At 41.8% G+C, this 21079-nt stretch overlaps 1 protein-coding gene across 4 annotated transcripts in view; it reads left to right on the top strand.

Moving 5' to 3' along the window:
* Window positions 1-21079, top strand: part of nav2a (neuron navigator 2a) — an 84740-nt gene that overhangs the window by 20653 nt on the left and 43008 nt on the right. Inside the window, exon 1 of one of the 4 annotated variants that reach the window (XM_085908465.1) lies at window positions 17490-17981. The exons of the other annotated variants lie outside the window; for them this stretch is intronic. Within the exon in view, the coding sequence (XP_085764591.1) occupies window positions 17775-17981 (207 nt within the window). The 5' untranslated portion in view covers window positions 17490-17774. Of the gene's footprint in view, window positions 1-17489; window positions 17982-21079 lie in introns of those variants that run through there. 4 annotated transcript variants of the gene reach the window in all.

Raw genomic sequence — 21079 nt, 5'->3', positions numbered from 1 at the left:
TACAATATAATACTTTGACATTCATAATGGCCCTCCAAAGGAAACTATGACTATGATGCGGCCCGTGACAAAAATGAGTGTCAATGACATCCTTGCCTTACACACTCATCCCTTGAGGTCTGACAAGTCATAATTTTACTTTTCGGAGTGTTACTTTTTCAATGTCTCCAGTGTGCATCGGTGACGGCACTGAGCACATCTTCAGATGTTTGCTGATAAAACTCGTGGAATATCAAAGCTAATTTTATTTGAAAGCCTCCCGTGCCTCCAAGGGCAACGAGCGAGATCTCCCTTTGCCTGACATGCATGCGAGTCCCAACGCTCGCTCGCTTGCGCGGAAACGTTGTCCCAGGGCGGTGCTAAATTCTCCACTTGCATTTGTTTTGCGAAATTTCTCTTTCATTTCAGTTTTGCTGGAGGTGCAGCGTTTGTGTGATTTTGAATATAAATCAGACCCCCCCCCCACCTTGTACTTGCCCCATTCGTCACTTTCCTGTGGCAACGTACGCAAAGCGACTTCAAAGGTGCCACAAGATGAGTGCAAGTGAGGACGGACAGGACAAAGAGCATTTTGGGATTGGAGGAAATTCTCACACCAACGGTCTGCTCTACCTTTCCTAAAGTTGCTTTTCTTCTCGCTTCTATTTCAACATCGCTCCCCTTGAAAGTCATATTTGATGTTTTTAGTGGAGTGATGTTTTCTTCACTGATGCAATGGACAAGCGTGTCCATTTCCTGCCTTTACACTCTTGTCCCCATTTTTTTTCTTTCTCAATGTCGGAGACTGACTGCCTTGGCCTTCGTGTGCGGCGTTTCTGCCAGGGAGTAGAAAATGAAGAGCTCTCATGTGGAAATGCCTCAGGGAAAACTAGCAAGAAGCTGATTTGACTTCCTGGAATAACGACTCTTGACGCTGGATGTGCTCACCATCCAGCCCTCAGCTCGACATTTATCATTTTAGTTTTATCTCTAGTGCCCAGCCACTACACACACACACACTTCCACGATAGCTGAATTTGTCACCTTTAATTTACATACCAAGTAATTGTGTCCGATAAATCTGCGGACTCTACGAAAGGATGAAGCGTAAAAATACTTGAGCGACATCCAGAGTTGACAACTCCTTCTTAAAAGTAACAATATTTGCACATTATGGTTGCATTGTCTTTGACATTTTGCTATAGATGCAACTACATTAGCGCCACTGTAAACATTGGCCAGAGTTGACCGAGAGCATGGATACAATTACCAGTCCACTCTGTTGGCACCAGCGCTATTCAAGAACCCCCAGAGGTCCGCAGATGAAAACCCATTACCGAGTCCCTGTGGCTTCACTCCAAGCATCTGTCATCGTGAATTACTGCCGTGTAGGTTTCTTCTTGTCGTTCATTAACAACATGACAAGTGCACAGCCAGTGGAGACAAACTGGTCGGAAGCAGCTCTGTGACATTTTACTAGCATAGATGTCGACGCTTGTGCGCATTGACAGGCTGCATCCGAGGGAATAATACTTCCAGGGAGGCTTTCAAATAAATCCGAAATATGTCCAGAGTGCCCCATTACTATGGTAACCGAGGCTCGCATTGTTGTGGAACACAGTTTTGCCTTTCTGTTCAATTTCCTTATACTAAAGTGAATCAAATCTCATGAGAGATATCAAATTAAAGCTTGACAAAGAATAAATGGAATTGAGATATAGTTCAATACAAGGTCTAATATTGTCTGAATGGCTCTCGCAATATTGAAACTGGAAAATTGCGGTCAACACAACTGAGAGGATTTTTTTTTTGTAATTCTCATCTCTATTGTTAAATATATTTGGTGTCTGAAAATATGTTAAACTTGTTGGATGACACTTGCATAAGATTTTTTATGATCTTCTGGAGAGGAGGCGACAATGTCATTAGAAGCTTCAACATAGCAGCGGTTTAATTTTAAACAATTAGTTTCTACAGGAAAGTAGAAGACCCCCCCCACACACACACACACAAATGTCTGTAAATTTGTTATCAAAGTTGCACCGGGATAATAAAAGACTGATTGCATTGCAGAACGTGTACGCCGTCAAATGAAAGACTTAATTGTACAATATAGCAATCCCATCGTGGGATTTATCGTTTTCCAAATGGCCCGATAGTAAATACATTATGGAAATGATCAGTTTATTCCTTCATGGCAGTGTGAACGGCAGACTGGAGAAAAAGCCTGACAACCGTTTTTGAAATGGGACTGAGTTTCCCCAAGAATGAACTCGAATGGCCCAAAGGAGGCCTAGAATAACTTCACAAAGATATTTTCAGATCAATTCAGCCTTTGTTTTTTTGATGTGTGCCAGGTTTCCAAATTTGTATTTGGTTTACACACATGCACACACGCACACACACACACACACACACACACACACACACACACACACACACACACACACACACACACACACACACACACACACACACACACACACACACACACACACACACCGAATGAAGACCCTGTCATCCATTCTGAAAAGAAAAAAGTAAGCTTTGACTTCAATGGAATATTTACATATATTTTAGCACTTTTAATGCGCAAAAAAATTCTTTTTAAACTCTGCTTTTGCCTGTCACCTGATAAACACAACATAAATTGATGTGTTTACTGCAAACTTTGTGGAAAAATTAGAGCGTGTTAATGGGGTCAAATGCCGAGTTGTTGATATTTTTTATTAATAATATTTAACGTGAACCAGTAGTAGACGAGGCTTGACGTACCAATAAATGACCTAGCAACAGCGTTTTAAAATTTGAACACTCATGTATTATTCCAGTCTGTTACAGAAAGGTTGCTGACACATTCAAATGAAGGAGCAATCAACACACACACAAACACGTGCTGCACACACACCACGTGATGTGCTCGATTCCAGCGGCACAATCCATCAGATGGAGGTAGGGTGAGGAAGGTGACAGTTTCTGAGGCCATGTTTTTGATTGACAGGCAAGCGAGAGGAGAATCCAGTGACATTGTGCTTCGCTGCCCCTTGTTGTGTTGCTTAGCCCCATTAATTGTGTGTGTTTGTGAGTGGATGATACAAATTGAAGAAAAAAAATAACCGAGGTGAATATCTTCTAGGGCAGAAGCTTTCCAAGGTGACCTGTTTCTCACCATAGCTGTCAGGAAGCCAGGTGATTTATAGCTGCTTCAGGAATTTTTTATTTTTTTTGCAGTGCCTCCTTCAGCCTCTGGCTGCAACAGTGATTGAGGATTTTTCTTTCTACTTGGTCCTCCCTGAATGTGCAGGTAGCAAACAATGAGACACAAGAAATTCAGCCGTTTCTGGTTATGTGAAAAGAACAAGATAAATTGACCGCCAAAACATATTTGCGCTAATTTTTTTTCCGTCATGTCACAAGCGATTCTGTCAAAGCCTTCACCAAGGAGTATCCAATAAACGATATCTCGCTTCGTTGCCTTCTTCACAGGTTTCACATTCTGAAGGAGTTGACAGCCGACGCAAAATGATCGATCCATCTTTGACCGTAGACTCAGAAAGTTTGAATACTTTTGACAGATGATGTCACCATCTGGTTAGAGCTGAGAAGGAACAAAAAGTGTTTCGCAATACATCTCGTCCTACTTTCTGCCTTTATTATCCTAATTGCGCACTCCAGCGCCAGTCCGCTAGAACAGTCACCTCTTCTGTACATCATGTGGAAAGGTCAGCCATCAGGGGTCACGTACTCCATGTCGAGCCCCTCCCCGTGCCCCCGTTTATTATCTGCTCGTCTTGTTATGGTGCAGAAAGGCCAGCCAATCAATTGTCAGCATTACAGTCCAGCTGGCTGTCAGGGGGGGGGGCAGGAAGTGGCGCACTGTCAACTGAAAAAAAAAGAAATATTACCTAGATAAATCACTTGACCAATCAGCAAGAAAAAAAATTAAAATACAATCTCGGCTCAGACCGCCAAGACTGCAAATGAGTTTGAACAAGTAACTGCTTGACAAATGGGTAAAACTATTTTATTGTTTTGCAAATAAACCTGAAAGACAAATGGGAGAGTTCAAATTGGCTCTTGGAATTTTTATGTTATCCTATTTGTCTTGCCAGGGGATTCTCCCAGGGAAGTGTGTAGTAAGTCTGAGGTAATAAACAACAAGATGGCCGCATGGAGGAAATAAAATGGCTGTAAACATGTAGGAGGAAGGGGAAATGTTAAGAAACGTACTAAACACGCTGAGCTCAAATGAAAATCATAAAATGAGTGCAGATTTGTTTTATTATTGCAAAGTGACTAGTGAGTATTGAGATCGCACCGATGTCATTTTTCTTTGTTGACATTCGGAAGTTTGTATGTCAAAATCACAATCCATCGGTTCTCCTATTTCAAGTTTATTGCTCAATTGTGGTTTGTGATTTTTTTTGTACTCTTTGAATGCCTCATGGCTCTTTTTTTTATGCCGTGTGACGGACAGGCAAGTACATTGGAGGATTAAGTGAGATGAGAACATGAAAGAAGCGAGGTCAAGGAGAATGCGAGCAAGATTTGAAAAAGGAGATGAATGAATGATGACATTTTGTACTTTGTGGAGAACTCTCACTCGAAGAACAGCAAAGCACAACTTTGTATTGATTAGGGGACAGATGCACGCCGTAACTATATGCAGCAATCAATTGATCCGTTCAATCATTTAAACCCATTGCCTTGTTTCATTATTTACTTTGGTCCCATTTGGCCACACGCCAAGTGAAACTCTTAGTTCAGTCCAAAGTGTGTTTTTATGTTTGTAGTCGTTAAATTGTTGAGTCACCTCCCATTTGTGCGCAGCACCACATTAACTCATTAATTGCCATTGACGGTAATAGACGTCAAAGATATGAACTGGGTTGGCAGTGATTGAGTTAAAAGTAAAAAGAAGGCTCGAACCTGCAGTGAGCAATCAAAGCAGGGATCAATGCAAGTCTGAAATCTCGGCTGCTTAAAAGACAATTTATCTTTGCCTTTAAATGTGCTTGCTCTTTTTTAGTGTTAGCACGCTGTGACTGTAAATCAAGCAAACAGTGAGTGATAATGTTTCAAGGTGACAAGCGTGTAGAGAAAAGAAAGGAAAAGAAGAGGGAAAAAGAGCAAAATGGAGCAACATCGCCAATCGTTAAGCTACAATTTAAGCTTAGCCGTTTGCAAACAGTTTGGCTGCCGATTCTGTGATGTCATAAACTACGTCGGTGTGTGCGCCTTGCTTCCTCAAGGCCTTGAGGGAACCGTAATAGTCTCATTAGAGCAGACCTTTTATTCCCTGGGGCGGCTTAGCTGGCGACAGTTAACCTGTCCCGGATCTTGACGAGCGCCCACATTAACCCCCCGTAACCGGTCCAAACGACTCCCTATAATGGACACAGTAAGATTCTGTACATTTATCAAATGATAAACACGTATGTGCATGAGACCAAATTTGCTGCGGAATAATGGTTGACAATGGAGTCATTGCATAGTTGGTTGAAAAAAAAATGCCAGAGCAATTCAGTTTCATTAAGATTTGTGTTTGTATATTGATAGATTTTATAATACAGTTTTCGGGATGGGCGTGTGACGATACCAGTTATCAGTATCGGTGCCGGCACTAGCCGATTTGAAGGTATCGGTACACACGTCAAAGATGCCGATACCGGTCACCGATACTCAAGGCGTCAGCGAATCATTGTCTACTTCAGAAAGAAAATTCACAAAAAAATGTTGTCTTTGTTTTAAATGGAATTTTATACATGAGTACTTGGAGGAAATATATTTATTGGCACCAGCCTGAAAAAAACAAACTATCAAACATCTATAGCTGGTTTTATTTCACAATTTTCTGTCTTTTGACAGCATCCTGATGATTCAAATGAAATGCCAATTTTAAGTGAAAACCTGGTTCTGGACTCTCCACCTCAGTTTTCAAAATAGCATATTTTTTAATTTTGCCACACATTAAACACACGCTCACAAATCGGCGCTACATCCAGCTTTAAATGGAATACTCCCATTAGTCGTAGCGCCAGTAAAAGCCGGATAACAAGTCTCGCTTGAGTATAGAACTCCCTAAAATCCCTCTGCCATCCCCTCAGGTTTCCAAGACTACCTTGACTCACCCCCTCCATCTCTGCCCCCCCCCCCCCCCCCCCCCCCCCCCCCCCCCACACACACACACATCCCATTACCCTTTCTTTGGTCTTGCTCTCTCCCATCCTCCCTTACGTCTTGCTGTCTCCTGCTTATCCAAGCGTGCAGGACTTAAAACATCACTAGGGCGCTCGCTCTAATTGGCTCCGTCCCACAGAAGAAGACCTGCCTTTGCAGAACATGACACGGGAGGCACTTGTTCCTGTCGTTGTGTGTTTGAATGAGGTAATGGGCCGCATGAGCGCGTGGGGCTTTTCATTTGTTGCTTCCTCCAGGAACCCGTTTGGATCAAGACATACGTCTTTTCTGCGGAGTGACATGCTTGCGTGTTTGTGTGTGTGTGTGTGCGTGTGTGTGTGTGCGTGGTGTTTTACCAGTTTAGATGGCTTCTTCTTCTGTCTGCTCTTCTTTTGAAGCAGATGTCTTGGGAGTGGGTGTGGGATCTGTGACTTTCTGCTTGCTATATTATTTATTCCCTTTTACAAGAAACATTTTGGGTTGACATTTCTTCCTCAGCACATTCTCTCCTTTTTTTCTTTGTCTTAATCCATCAAAATGGTAAATTACATGTTGTATACCCTTGGAAATATAACATAATATTCTTCCATTAGTCACAATTTAAGATTGATAGGAGGCGCAGGGTACTACAGTTAAGTCGTTTTAAGTAGCTTTGCTCCCATCTCGTGGCAGTTTGTGGTTATTGCAGACTTCAGATGGTTCGAAGCGGTCTTCCAAATTAAAAAAAAAGAAATGAGGAAATTGGATTATGTGTGTTGCCATTTAAAACGCCATGACACAGTAAAAAAAAAACCATGACCTATATGTTGAATCCCGATCTCAAACAAAATGTGTTCGACTGAAACAAAATACGAATTTGACTTTATGGACAAGCATGACCTCTAATTCTGCTGGAATGATTCAGAGAGACTCCAGTATTGTGAGGGCCAAAAAAAAAAAAAGAAACAATGTATAACAATCCAAATTAAATAATAATAAAAATAATGAATACTTTTGCACCACTTCTCGAATGAATGACAAAAACAAAGCAGTTGAGTAGCTGTCATTTTGTTTTGTCACTGAGAACAATAAGTGTGAAATGCCACCATGGCGGAATGTCTCCAGGCAGACTTTAATCATATTACAGAGGCACACGCTCAAGGAGGCACATGAATTCGTGTGCCGCGCGGCGTCTGTGAGCTCATGCAAGTGTGTCCGTAGAAGATCCTATTTAATGTCTTAATTAACAGGAGATTTATGCAAATGGGAGAGGCTGTTACTCATGCAATCCGGGGACAGGCGTGGGGGATTTCAAGGCATTTCCTCGAAGGGGAAAAAAAGAAGATTAAATTATCGTAAATTTGCTGAGCTAACAGTTCATTTAATTACAGCAACAAAACGAAGCGCTCTGTAGCTGATTTCTTCGAATATAAAGACGCATAATTGTGTTTAATTAAAACAACAGAGGTGTTACCTTCTGTTGACACATTTTTATTCACAATATGTTGACAGGTTGTTTGTTGCCCAGTCAGCAGGGTTATGGAAATTCCTGGCTAATTTTCTCCTGGAGATGCCTCCGCTTTGTCCTCAATACCTGTAGGTACCTGGAATTGAACCCTGTGGAACACCATACAACAATAAAAAAATAGTGGGACACACACACAAAAAAAACAAACGAGGCTGACGCAAAAGATCTTAATGCTGCGGATCAGCCAGCAAAAATAGTCACCTACCTTATCAAATGCTGCAGTTGGGTCAAACAAAACAAGATGTTCCCGGTTCAATGCTATAGAAAATACAAACAGGCTAAGTCACCTAGCGACAGCCGTCCTGTTTACTTTTTGTCCTGATGGTTCACTACTTCAGAACATTCAAGTCCAACAATAACTCCGATGATCCAACACGGATGGCCGTTTAACGTGCTCTTTTTTTTTTTTTTTTGCAGCCAAAGAAGCTTTATTGCACTGTCGTGTGTAGCGCAGAGTGGACAAGATGGATGTTGATCTGCTTTGTACCTTAATAGGAATTGTCCTCTCAGCTTACATCGTTTGATGTCCTGTGTTTCTGGAGTTTGTTTATCTTGAGCGTCCACATGATACTCAGGGGTTCTCCACTTGTCACATTCTTGTCTTGATGCATCAGTAGTAGCTCAAGTCTATTTTTACCACATTGTTCGGCACTATTTAAATGATCAGTGTCGGAAAGAATGCCCGTCGAACCGATCGGATCCTTTAGACCGATTGGCGAATGTTGCTTATCGTGGATGGAATCATCAAGTGAAACCTGAATTTTTATTTATTTTTCAAACTCTGCCAGCATGTTTGATTGCTGTTTTTCCATGACGCTGACCTGGTTGGTTTAATCCCATTTTGGCTCTCTTTAGGTGTTGAGCACTTAGTTTTCCACAGCAGTTATAGTACTCCCCCGGTGTGGCTGGTCGTCATAGCGCCGCGTAAACAGTGGAGAATATTGGTGGGATTAGACCTTTTAGGAATATCAGGGTATCCCACTATTTAGGAAAGCGAGGGATGAAGGAAAACGTGCTTTTTGTAATATTGTTGAGAGAGAATGAGCTAATTGGTAGCGGAGGTGGAGGGTGTAAAGCGCCAGATGTTTCGGAAAGTCTTAAGTGGAACGGCAGCGATGACGTCAGTTGTTTCCCTTCATGTGGCTTCTCTCTCTTTCTCGTACCTCACACGAGATTTAGGAACATGTGACATAAAATGCTCTGTTTTGCGTCACAGACTCAAAGGACCCGTTGCAGTTTTGATAGAACCTTTAAGTGTCTGCTCGTGTCATTGAACACATGTGAAAGTTCGGCTTCTGTCCTCGGAGCTCCTGGAAGACGGTTTTCTATTTAGCGCAGGCCGCTCGCTACATGATGGTGAAAAGTAAATATTGACAAAGAGGTCATCAACTTTCAAACAGAGGAAATAGTTCATGTCGAAGTGCTAAGAATAAAACTCAGCCAGAAGGAACAACTTGCACCTTCCCGCCAATCTCCACCAAGGAAGACTCGGCAGCTTAACATTTCAAATTGAACAAATAGAACAGTCGAGCTTTTGAAGTTCCCTCCTGATGCTTGCGAGAATCATAAAGAGAGAAACTGTTTGATTGTAAAAGCAATTTCCTCCACAATGAAAAGTTTATTGCTGTAGACAGTTTTGTTTTAATATCATTTCACATCACACCCTATTAAGACGTCTTCCCTCCTCGACTTGAAATACAGCTTAGTTCATTTGGCAACGTCTGGGAAAGGCCAAGCATATTCATGTTTAATCGTGCATATTTTAGTAAGGCCATATTGTTTCATGGAGGTATAACGGGCACACCATTGCATATTTATTCTTGCTGCTGACTCAAGTGCCGGTCTCGGGTCCGATGTGACCCTAAAGAGAGGATCCGTGTTAGAGACGTTGAGGCTGTGAACAGATTTTTTTTTTCTATTTGCACCACCGCACTGAGTACCTAATGAGCATAAATAGCTATTTTCTTGTCTTTTTGTGGCTATGCTGTGAAGTGATATAGCGGGCATGTTGCCATGGAAACAGCAGACAGAGACCACGAGCAGGAGATGGTCCTCCCTCAAGCAAGGGTGTGCGTGCGTGCGTGTTGCCATTAACATTCCTGAGTTGTGTACAACAATCGCTCTTTTGTCTCTTTTCATACAAATTGGAAGCTTTTTAGTCCACAACATTGATTCGATACCACTCCCAAGTCTGGAAGCATACATGTTCACCGGCCTTGGTATTTAATTGATGATTCACCTACCGACAATTCTTGATGCGTGGCTTCACCTGGCTATCAATAGTTGAGTTCGTCGTTGCTAGGTGACCCTTCCGGCGACCCCGACAGAAGCGTCACGATTCTCCTCAAAAGGAACATATTCACACATTGACATTTTTAACCTCGACAAGATTGCTTGTATAATAATGTTGGAGCAAACGATCCGTCTGATTGGTTCCCATGCTCAGAGTCTCTGCGGAGCAAGGTTCATTCAGCCTGAGGCGAGAGAGATTCGACACACACCCACACACACACACACACACACACACACACACACACACACACACACACACACACACACACACACACACACACACACACACACACACACACACACACACACACACACACCTATCAGCACAGTGACAAATGGCCTCATCATACACTGCAAGAACAAAATTAGGTCAAAGGGGAGAAAAACAAAACAATAAGAGAAGTGAACATGAAAACATCAGCGAGTGCTGAGTAGGATGACAAATGGACTGTAAATCTTTTTTTTTTTTTTGCGTAACACATTTTGTCTTTCACTCATCTCTTATTGGAGATTGATAGAGACAAGCTGCACTAAGATTTTAGTCAGAGTCTATGTTGATTATAGTCATTACTGGGAGATATCTTGCGGGACCGAAGCGCGCTGATTAAATTGGAGTCACGCCTTTCAGCTGCTATCGTGTCATGTAGAGCACCAGCGATCACGAACGCATGATCACCTAGCTCCTTTTCAATCTTCGCACAGTTCGTGTGTCGGCAATGGCTGTTCAATTGAATATTAGATTTTGAAGACACGAGTCAAGGAAAAAAGTAGATGTATCTGTGGATTTTGAAAAAAAATGAATCTCCTATTCAAATCTTTTTTGTTGTGGTAAAAGTCACCAAATTATTAACTTGCAAAGCAAACTATCAAGGATATGAAGCTTCCACGTTTTTGACTCCGGGCGTGCACTTTTCGAATCTCCGCTCCAGGGCAGCAGCCGCCGGGGGGTCATGGCAATATCACCTTCTTGTGATAAAATAAATTGAGAAGCAAAGACGGCAATTCTCCAGACAAACAGAAATGCCCCCGTAGAGGTTTACGGCTTCGCGGCGAGCCAGCGGCACAAAATGAGAATGCTTGGCCTGCAAGGTGAACAGAGATTACCTTCTCACAAACTCCATTGCCGGTGGCCGTGTCCTTACTGCCGTCTCCATTCCGTGTCAAGAATAAAACAATTGTCTTTCACGGGATCCTCATGTCAACACGGTGACCCGACGAGCAGTAGTTGGTCTGAGCCGGCTCAGTTAATCCGCAAATTAAAGGTGGAGTTAAACACATTGAAGCTGACATTTATTCTTTCTTTTTATGCACAAATCTAATCCCGTTTGGGGTCATTGACGGGGTCTTGGGGGGGGGGTTAAGATTGGCCGAGCATGCTCTGGGCAGGTTGCACTTCCTCGCTGTGAATATAATGTGTCTTTGTGGCGTTTGACTTGGAAGCGCGAGAAGGAAACATTTGCAAAGGCGGTTCAGCCGAGGAAACACTCTTCCCTCAAGCTGAATAATAAACTTCAGTCCAGTTCTAATTACATCCCAACTCTCCATACCTTGACAAGTACAAAACGGTGAAGTTCAAAGGCTAAAACTTTTTTTCCCCTCACTTCAAGCCCATTTTAAATAATTCCCTCATTTTCAATGAATCCACTGATTTCAGACAGAGCTGATTAACGAGGAAGGAAGGAAAAGAAGATTGTGTGTGTGTGTGTGTGTGTGTGTGTGTGTGTGTGTGTGTGTGTGTGTGTGTGTGTGTGTGTGTGTGTGTGTGTGTGTGTGTGTGTGTGTGTGTGTCTGTCCCCGGCTTCCCCTCTGAATGAACCAATCTATTCCAAACCCGGCCCAGTGTTGAGATTGAGGAATGTTCTTGTCCAAATACATTTATTCAGGCCGCGTGAACGAGAGCGGCGCTACTAAGACTTCATTTAAAATCGCCGCACGGTTCCCTTCTGCTACTGCCACGAAAGGGCAAAGCAGTAGTTGCGGCTTCGTGGTGAGAATCATGGAGTGTCTCCTCAAACGACAGCTCCTTGACTCTGATTGGTCGGAGTTAGTTTATTTTGTCTCGTCAGCTCTGTTTATACCCACGCGGGACGTCGCTCACTCGCGGCGTCATACGCCGAACGTGCTTACCTGCACTTCATCGTGTTAAACACGAGCGTAGTGTGTTCGAGCTTGTGCTATTCTCAATGGCTCAAATCGGACCACAGGGGCCGTGGGATAAGAATTCCATCATGTAAGCCCATTTCAAGGGTTCTCGTGTTTTTGATGCACGGCCTCGGATGTGGATGTCTGCTTGTGTGTGGGGCGGAGAAGGCGCTGGCAGCGACGCTGATGTGATCCGACACGGTCGAGGCTCGTAAAAGGACGCTTCAGGCTTCGGTGGCTCCCGGCTGTAACCAGCAAGCTTCAGCCCCTCCTAAGTGTGTTCCTCCCTCTCTCTTTCCATCCTCTCTACACCCCCCCGTCAGAGCCTCCCGCCATTCAAATGTGTTTTTCAAACAGTTGCTGTTGTACAGATAATTATGATTCATAAGCAGTGATTACAAAAGCAAAATTTGGTTTTTACTGTCATGTACTTGTTTTGGTATCTTGGTCCAACCCAAAAAATACACAAAACAGGTCACATGTTGTTTTGTAAGCGCTAGCGAGCACTCAACATTTTTGCTATCAAAAAGAGCTTTTCTATACGTTGTAAATTAAAAAAGTAACAAAAAGTAGGAGAATGTACAAATACATCTTATGGTGTTTTAAAGTTTATTTTATTATTATTATTATTATTATTGTTACTATTTTTAATATAGTTATTTTTCTTATTATTATTTTAGTTTATTGTTATTATTATTATTAAACTTATCATTTTTGTCATCCTCCATGGAGATTGAAATTATTAATAATAAAATAAGTATAGAAATAAAAAGTCATCAAAAAGCTAAATAACAACAACCAAGTACAATACATTAAGAGTATTTGTACTTTGTTGCTTCCAACTGTTGTTTTGAAAGACCTTGAAGGCTATTTTCTTGACCATTGTGTATCTTGGGTGAGCCTTCTATGTGTGTGTCCTTTTCCTCACCCCTAAATTTGTCATTTTTAACTCCAACCTGGTGTGAATGTTTACTCCAGAGTCCATGTAATTGCTCCTTATAGTCTTCATCTTTCCAAAATATTGCAAGCTTGCGAGCTGCCATAATAAACAGAGGCCCGCTTTGATGGCAACAAAAGTTCTGGGCTCAGCAAAGCCATGACACCATCCGGCAAGCCGCGTGATTATTTACCTGTGCTGTCTCTTTACATTAACACAATTTTACATTTTCAAGTTATTATGTCTGATCTCGAGTCCAGTTGGTGTCTATTCGGGCCCGCTCGGAATAGATATTTATTTCTCTTCCTGAAAGAGCGCTAGGGGTGGCTGCTGTGGTCAGGACACACATGTCGAACAACCCGCCAGGTCTTGTGCCTGGAAATCACATTGGGTGACCATCACGCCTCTTTTAGTATGTCCATACGCGTGACTGACGTACAAGATTCAATACAGCTTGAAAGTTCGCTTTGTCATGCCACGTGAACACATTTGTCCAAATTAAATCGTGCTCAATCAAATCTGTCGCGGTTCACACATCGTTCCCCATTGAGACGAATTGAACTGTATCAGCCTTGCTCATCTCCAGTTAATGACACAATTAAATCGAGTTGTACATGGAAACGGTTTTCAGTAAGAGGCAAATACAGTTGTATGTCTACATGTGTTGCACCACCTTTTGTATCTATTCAAATATCTTTTTCTCAAAGGTTTTGGATAGAGAGCTTTTGAGTACTTGAATTTGAAGAGATAATAATCAGAATAGTCAATAAAACCAGTTAAATGAAATGAATGTGCATAACCTTGCTCATAATGACACGTTCGTGACTTTTTGTGAGTTCGGCATAATGGAAAAAGATCTCCCAAAAACCTTGAATGTTTGTCTTGTACCACAGCTTCAAGACATGGGTGAAGATTGATTTGATGTCAAAAGAACTTTTAAGGCAATAGAACACGGCCTTGGGAAAAGTGTATGAATCGTGGCGCTCGTAACCTTGAGCATGGCGTTGTTTGCGTCATACTGTCACACACATTCATTCTTTCTATCACTTCTTTTCTCTCCTCACATCCCCGCGTTGGTTGTTGGCTGCCAGGTTGGCAGAAAACAGGATTAGCCCGGTGAGCAGAGTGGGGCAACATGGAACGGGTTCCCTGACCCGACCGGCATGCTGGTTCAGAGGCAGACTGGAGCCACTCGCTAAGCTCTTTAAAGGATTGCGTAGTGTGATAAAGAGCGCGTATTCTAATCTGATCTCCAGATTGCCGCTGTCAGAATCAGTCCATGTACATTTCAAGGTGCATCTGCTCCGCCAAAGTCACCCACGCCAAGGAATTGCCTTTGGGTGAAGTGTGTAGCCGGGGACAATGTCATTAAAACCAGAGCTGGAATTATAGACAATTAAATTAGGAAGATTATTCAAATGAACTAATCATGTTTTCTTATTGGGATATTGAAATAAATCCGATCTTGTATAAATGCAAAAGAGGGATTTACTAAAAGGATGCTCTTGAAATTGCAGGTGCGTTTTTTTTTTTTTTTCTTTTGGTGTGTGTTTCTATTTTAGTCGCCAGTTTATTATTAAACTTTTGTTTGTATGTGTTGGTGGTGTGGCAGTTCCACTCACCATAGAAAGCATTAAAGAACATTGCAATCCCACTGTTGCTAGGTAACATGGTTCCTGGTATCAGGCCGCATTCTCAGATATGGTCGGCATTCAGTGCAACAACAATTGAGACGTGCCCTCGCCCAAATTTACAACAAGCTAATACTCACCTGCTTTTATTTCCGATCCAAAAAGTACAGAAATGTAAACTATTTATGATTTATGAATCTCCATTTTGGCTGGCCATTCTGCTGGTTTGCCTGTGTTCAACAATCAAGCCCAATTCGCATTTTCTCCAGAAAATTAGTTTTCTAGCGCCTCTATAGGTTTGTTTTTGGGTGCCACTCCTCAATTTGAAACATCTTCCCACCATCTGCCAAATTAGAGGCTTGCTGCCTTCCTCTTACCAAGCTTTGAACATTCAAACGACTTTTAAGAGTTTTTTTTTTTTTACGACTCTGAATAAAAACTGAACACTTAGAACTAATTTCTCTTTTTTTTTTTAGCTAACTGGCTTACTTCAATACTTGTTGACTGTGGAGGTCTCCATTTCCTAGCCTGGCATTACGGCAGGTGTGTTACATCACATTTATTTTTATTTCCCCTCGCTCAAAATGTCTTTTATTGCCTTTGCGTCATTGTGCAAGGGAGGAGAATTTATTGAATGGAGTCTGTGAGTAAGTGGTGCTAATCTGGGTGGGCAGCACTTGGCAGCCATTTGTGTTTTGGTACCCCGCAGCCATGAACAGGCAGTAAAGCTGACCCGGGGCTCCCTCGGCGCTTTAACCGGATTTGGGTCCAAACTGTTGGTCTTTTTCAATCACTCAGCCAATGTGAACATTTACATCACTTTTAACATGCTAGGTCGGCACTTTTCTGCCACAATGTTAGCCAAAAATCAAATGCTAGCCATATGCTTGCCGAAAGTTACCCTCCTGAATGAACATGAACTTTTTTTTGTATTGTTTGTGTAGTAGTCGTCCCACCCACGTTAAAAGCCCTGAAATGAGCTTAAAAGGCAAGAAGCTCAGTCTGACTCACAAGGAGGATCTTTTCGGAACTTTTAACGCAGGATTATTTGATACTCGTCGTAATCTCTGTTGACAATATCGCCATAGTTACAGTAGAGCAGCACCGACACAAACGTCCATCCCACGCAGATGTTTATTATTCCAAGCAGGAATACAGAATAAACACCAAGCAGGCTAGCAGAAAGTCGTCTTAAGTCTCGCCGTCAATAGCAGAGAGTCGTCTGTCGTCAGGTAACTTCAAAGATGCCTGCGTGAAAATACTTTCTGCTCTTTCTGGATCATGGGAAAATAATTCCCTTCCCGTGATGAGCTGCTCATGTTTTCCCATTTTCCATTTTCCGATTGACACGAGAGGCCGTTGAGTGGCGAGCGTACTTTCCAATGTGTTCGTTTTGGTGACAGGATACGGGTGTGACTTTAGTTTGTGATGAGCTTGACTGAAGGTCAAAGGTCAACATTTTCCTCCCCAAAATATGATTTTCAATAATATTGGGTTTTTTGTTCACAAAACCTTTTTTTTTTTTTTTTTTGATATTGAGAAACTCCTTCAGCCTGACCTTATTTTTTTGCTGGATCAGCAATTTGAAAAACAAATTCTGTAAATCAGATAAACAGATTTCAGATGCTCACCCTTTTATCTTTCACTCCTGACATTTAGTATGTTAATCCTAATCCAGTTACAAGAATCTGTAATTATGTAAATGCTAATTTTGAGTATGTGAGTTTGTGTTGAACTGAAACAAACACAAGTGCAAAGCTCCATTTTCTTTTCTTTTTTTATACCCTCAGAAGCTTGCTGAGCATCTGACCACAATCTACTAATTGGCCACTCTTACACAAAAAGGAAACCTCTGAAAAATCCAAGAGACGGACCGCAAAAATAAATTGTCATGTAATTATACTTTCAATTCAGACACAGATGAGGAAACACAAATGAAAACAGTCAAACATCGTTTTTTGACTTCCGTGATTAGTCTAATCGGAAGTGCCTCGACTATAATCACTAAATTATGTGCTTTGTGTGTTATTGTTGGGAGGTATTTTTAGTGTTAAGCAGCTGAAGGCTGTGTTTAAGATGTTTGTACAACTTGTAATCTAAAGTTGTGTTCGGAAACAGCCTTGTCATTGGCCTTGGCTTTGAACACCGTCAAATACGGTAATTGTCTAAGTGTTTTGTGGTGGAGTTTTAAGCATTATTTTTTCTTTTACACTCCTTAGAAATATTATAACACAATTCTATTTCCATTGTCCAAGCTGACTTGCGAACAATGAAGATTATTTTATCGTGGAAACTTTCAATTTGCTGCCTTTTTTGCTATAGGCAGCAAATTGCTATAGAAGTCATATCAAGTGTAAAAATAAGTTCAGGCAAATTTTTTTTCCTTAGATTTGACAGTGTACCTAATGAAGTGTCCTGCAAATTCACTTTGCTGTATTTACTAATACTGTGTTTTTATCCAATAACTCTTTTACAAAGAACACATTGACGCAATTACTTTATGAATGAGAATGCACAACATTGGGTTAAATCCAAAAGGCGTGCGTGTGTGTGTGTGTGTGTGTGTGCGTGTGTGTGTGCGTGTGTGTTGCTCTCCTCCTCACATATGTCAGCGCACATGTAAGCCACACCTGCTCTATAGTGGCAGGCAGGCAGGCAGAGGGAGAGCGAGCCAGTCAACTCGAGCGTGTTTGAGCCCGTGTTGTCATACGCAGAGGAGTCGCTCAAGCGAGCGTACGTCGCCTCTGCTCCCTCGACCCGTCTCGGCGACGCAATCAAACAGACGTGCTGCTCTGCCTCTTGAAAGATCCGCAGCCCGATTAATGACGCTCATTACCGGAGAAGGGGCTGCGCTCACTGGATCCAACCGTGTCCACTTTGGATTCCTCCCAGATTGAAGTTGGATTTTTTTTTTTTATTTGCCTTTCTGGACTTTATGTCTGCCACCCAAGAAAGATTGACATTTTATAAATAAGGAACCACTAACAGGTGGGCTCCGTGGCTTTTGAACCCCCCTGCTGTTTTTTTATTTGAGGGTGGAAGCTTAGCTCACTTTCCTGCTGAGAGCAGATCCAGATGCACGCCAAGAGAATTTGGCGGGGGTAAGATGCCAGCCATCCTCGTGGCCTCCTCCAGCATGAAGTCGGGACTCCCCAAACCGGTACACAGCGCGCTGCCGATCCCTCAAGTCCCCAGCAGGTCGTCGGCTCTCACTTTAGCCGCTGCGCCACTAAAGACCCAAATTCCATCCCTGAACCAGCATTTGGGTTCGGGACGTCCACGAGTCCCTTCGGAGATCAGGCGGAACGCTCAGGTCAGGACCAAAACTCACGATTGAGTTTAATATCTCTTTACTTTTGTAAATGTGCTTTTTTTTTTTAATGGACGTCCGCTAGTAAATCACATCATCGTAATAGCGTTCGGATTCAAACAACAGCGAGCGGCACAGTTCCTTCGCTGGCCCACTTATTTGGATCTCTTAGATAAAACACATATATAATGCAACGGCCTTTCACGATGGCTACGACATTAAGTTCCGCAATGTTTTGCTGAGCCAAAACAGCCATGTTACATTTGTAAAATCTCCTGGCACATACACCAACATGTAAAAAACAATGACCCAAAGATTCTGACTAGTCCTGAAATGATCATTTTCCTCGGTGTGAACTTTTGGCTCGTTTAATGGAACACAAAGCTGAAGTCGTGACTTATTGTATTGTATGAATGGCAACAAGTGGATCTGTGGGTTTATTATCCAATGACATTGTTGGTCCTGTCACTATATGTTGCTGGCATAGATAGATGATTGGTCATGTTTTCACGGGAGACGCAATTCGAAGCAAACGTCAGCAAAGCTGTCTCGGCGGCGTTGTGTTTGCTATCTCGGCGATGCCCGCACGTGTCAGCACGGGCACTCTGCTGTGTTTGTTAAACGTTGGCCGCGCTTAGCAACGCCACACAAACCACTGCGAGGCGACCTTGTAAGGCGTTGAGGAGGCCAATACAAGCATGCTGTCGCTTCTTTGACGGCTAATCACGTTTTCTCTCTGACCTATTTTTCAATGACTCTCTCTCTCGGTCGCTATCTCTTTTTATTGCCTCTCTCCATCCCCGTGGTGCTGATAAAGCAGTCGTCTTCACCCCCCGGCTGGCTTAACCTTTGACCTTGCATGTAGTGTCGCACCATCCATCTACTCACGACTTGTTCCTGGTTGTAAATGTTTGTTCATCCTTCTCTCAAGAGAATCATAGTGCTGGTTGTTTACTGTTTTTAAATTTTTGGGCTATTATCTGTGCGCTGTAGGCAAGGATTGTTACTTTAAGACGTCAATGGAAGGTTCCAAATATGTGTAAAGGAAATGCACAATGGAAAGTGTTCCATTGGAAAGTTCCCAATGGAACGTGCTGGTACTCATCTGAGGGATTAGCCGAGCGAGGTGTGTGCTACCCGTTCCCAGCTGGCCGACCCACTTGGCTCCAAACACACCAAGGTGTCGTGTACATCGGTAAGGAACACTTAATCCGTGATAGCCACCAGACCATGTGAGGAGATCCCGTCAGTGTTTACAAGCTAGTGAGGACATCACTTGCTCTGTGTTGTGGCGCACCACTCTACCGTTGCTGCATGTGGGAAGTCTCGTTTGGCCGAAAAAAAACCAAACGCACTGCAACCTTGCTGCCCTCTAGTGGTTCGTTTTTGTTATGCACCCTAATACAAAACCTGCGCACTTGTTCATTCAAGGCCACTTCTTTTTTTCTTCTCTGTCAATCAAACGTATTGTGCCAGTCCTCTCATAGTTGCATTCTGTTTTTTATTTTTTATTTTCTTAGGAAAGATTTTTTCAATCATGAATGAAATAAAATAAATAAAATAATTAAAATTGCATTTTTTTTTTTAATCAAATGCAAAACAAACATTTAAGTGTTTGCACATATGTGAGGAAGCGTTTAGCTCTGTCAACTCTCCGGCAAGCTCAGCATCATTAATAAACACACACACGACCCCCGACCCTCCCTCTCCCAACACACACACACTACCACGGGGAATGATTTGTCCATGTGACAGCTTGATAAGGGGCTCCTTTCTTGATAAGTATCTTTTCAGAAAAAGCCATCTCCTGAGCAAATATCTTCTTTATTGAGGTCACAATGAAGGCTCAGCTCCACCTGGAAGCCGAATCGATCTCACACTAACATTCATAAAATATATTGGGAAGCTGAAAGGGCTTATTGTTTGGTATTTACAAATGTGATCGGCATATAAAAGAAGCAAGATTGACAGGCCTTGCCGCGATAGCCGGCATATTAAATTCTCGTTTTCTATACGTGCTCCGGATGACAGTGACACGGAGGTTCATCAATAAAACATTGTCCATTATTAGAGATACCTAATTGCCTCACGTTATCATTTCACTCATTTAAATTATTTAAATTTGGCAAGATATCACAAGGGAATAGATTTGCATCGACGGACGTATCCGGTGACTTGGAAACTCAATGAATTATTCTTAAAACAAAATGACTTATTTTAATGGTAAAAATGAGCAATATCTCGATTTGTCTTTGCGGCCCACTTAAAATGATGTAGTGGGCCGTATCTGGCCCCTGGGCCTTGGGTTTGGCACCTATGTGTTAGATTATGATGTCACTATGTCCTGTATTGGATCCTTGTCAATGAAATTATTGTTAGAAATTAGTGTGGTGAGACAAGGCGCCACTGCATTAGTGTACATGACAAGGAAGATATTGACTTCTACTGTTTTATGGAAACTGACCGGCCAGTGTCTCCCGCATCGAGCTGTTGGGAAATGTGTGGTTTCATCCAGTTGCATCCCATTTTAGCTCAGAGCGAATAAATCACATTTGTACTCCTGGATTTATTTTGGGATAATTGTGCCATGACTTCATGAGAGAATTTTTGTCTCTGCAATATTTTTTTTCATATAGATTTTTTATATTATAATAAATTATATATATATATATATATATATATATATATATATATATATATATATATATATATATATAATGTTAATACATACTATAATATATAAATACTTTTAATATATATATATATTATATATATATATATATATATATATATATATATATATATATATATATATTGATATATATATATATTGATATATATATATTGATATAATAATTTTAATACATAATATCAATACTTTTAATATATATATTTTAATATAAAAGTGTAGAGTGCTTAACCCGAATAAAGGCTAATCATATTTACACTTGATTTGAAGGATGCAAACAATCCGATAACAGTCATGAGCTCATCTCCACCTAATGCGAGGCCATCAGATTGCACTTCCTGTGCACTTGTCCCCTCGCCTTCCTGTGTGAAGTCATTGCTGAGCGTAACCGTATTAATTCAGCTTGAGCATC

Source organism: Syngnathus leptorhynchus, chromosome 3 (assembly GCF_054491065.1).
Source record: "Syngnathus leptorhynchus isolate UIUO chromosome 3, UIUO_Slep, whole genome shotgun sequence".
NCBI lineage: Eukaryota > Metazoa > Chordata > Actinopteri > Syngnathiformes > Syngnathidae > Syngnathus > Syngnathus leptorhynchus.
Note: the sequence above shows the minus strand (reverse complement) of the source record. Positions and strands in the feature narration are given on the sequence as shown.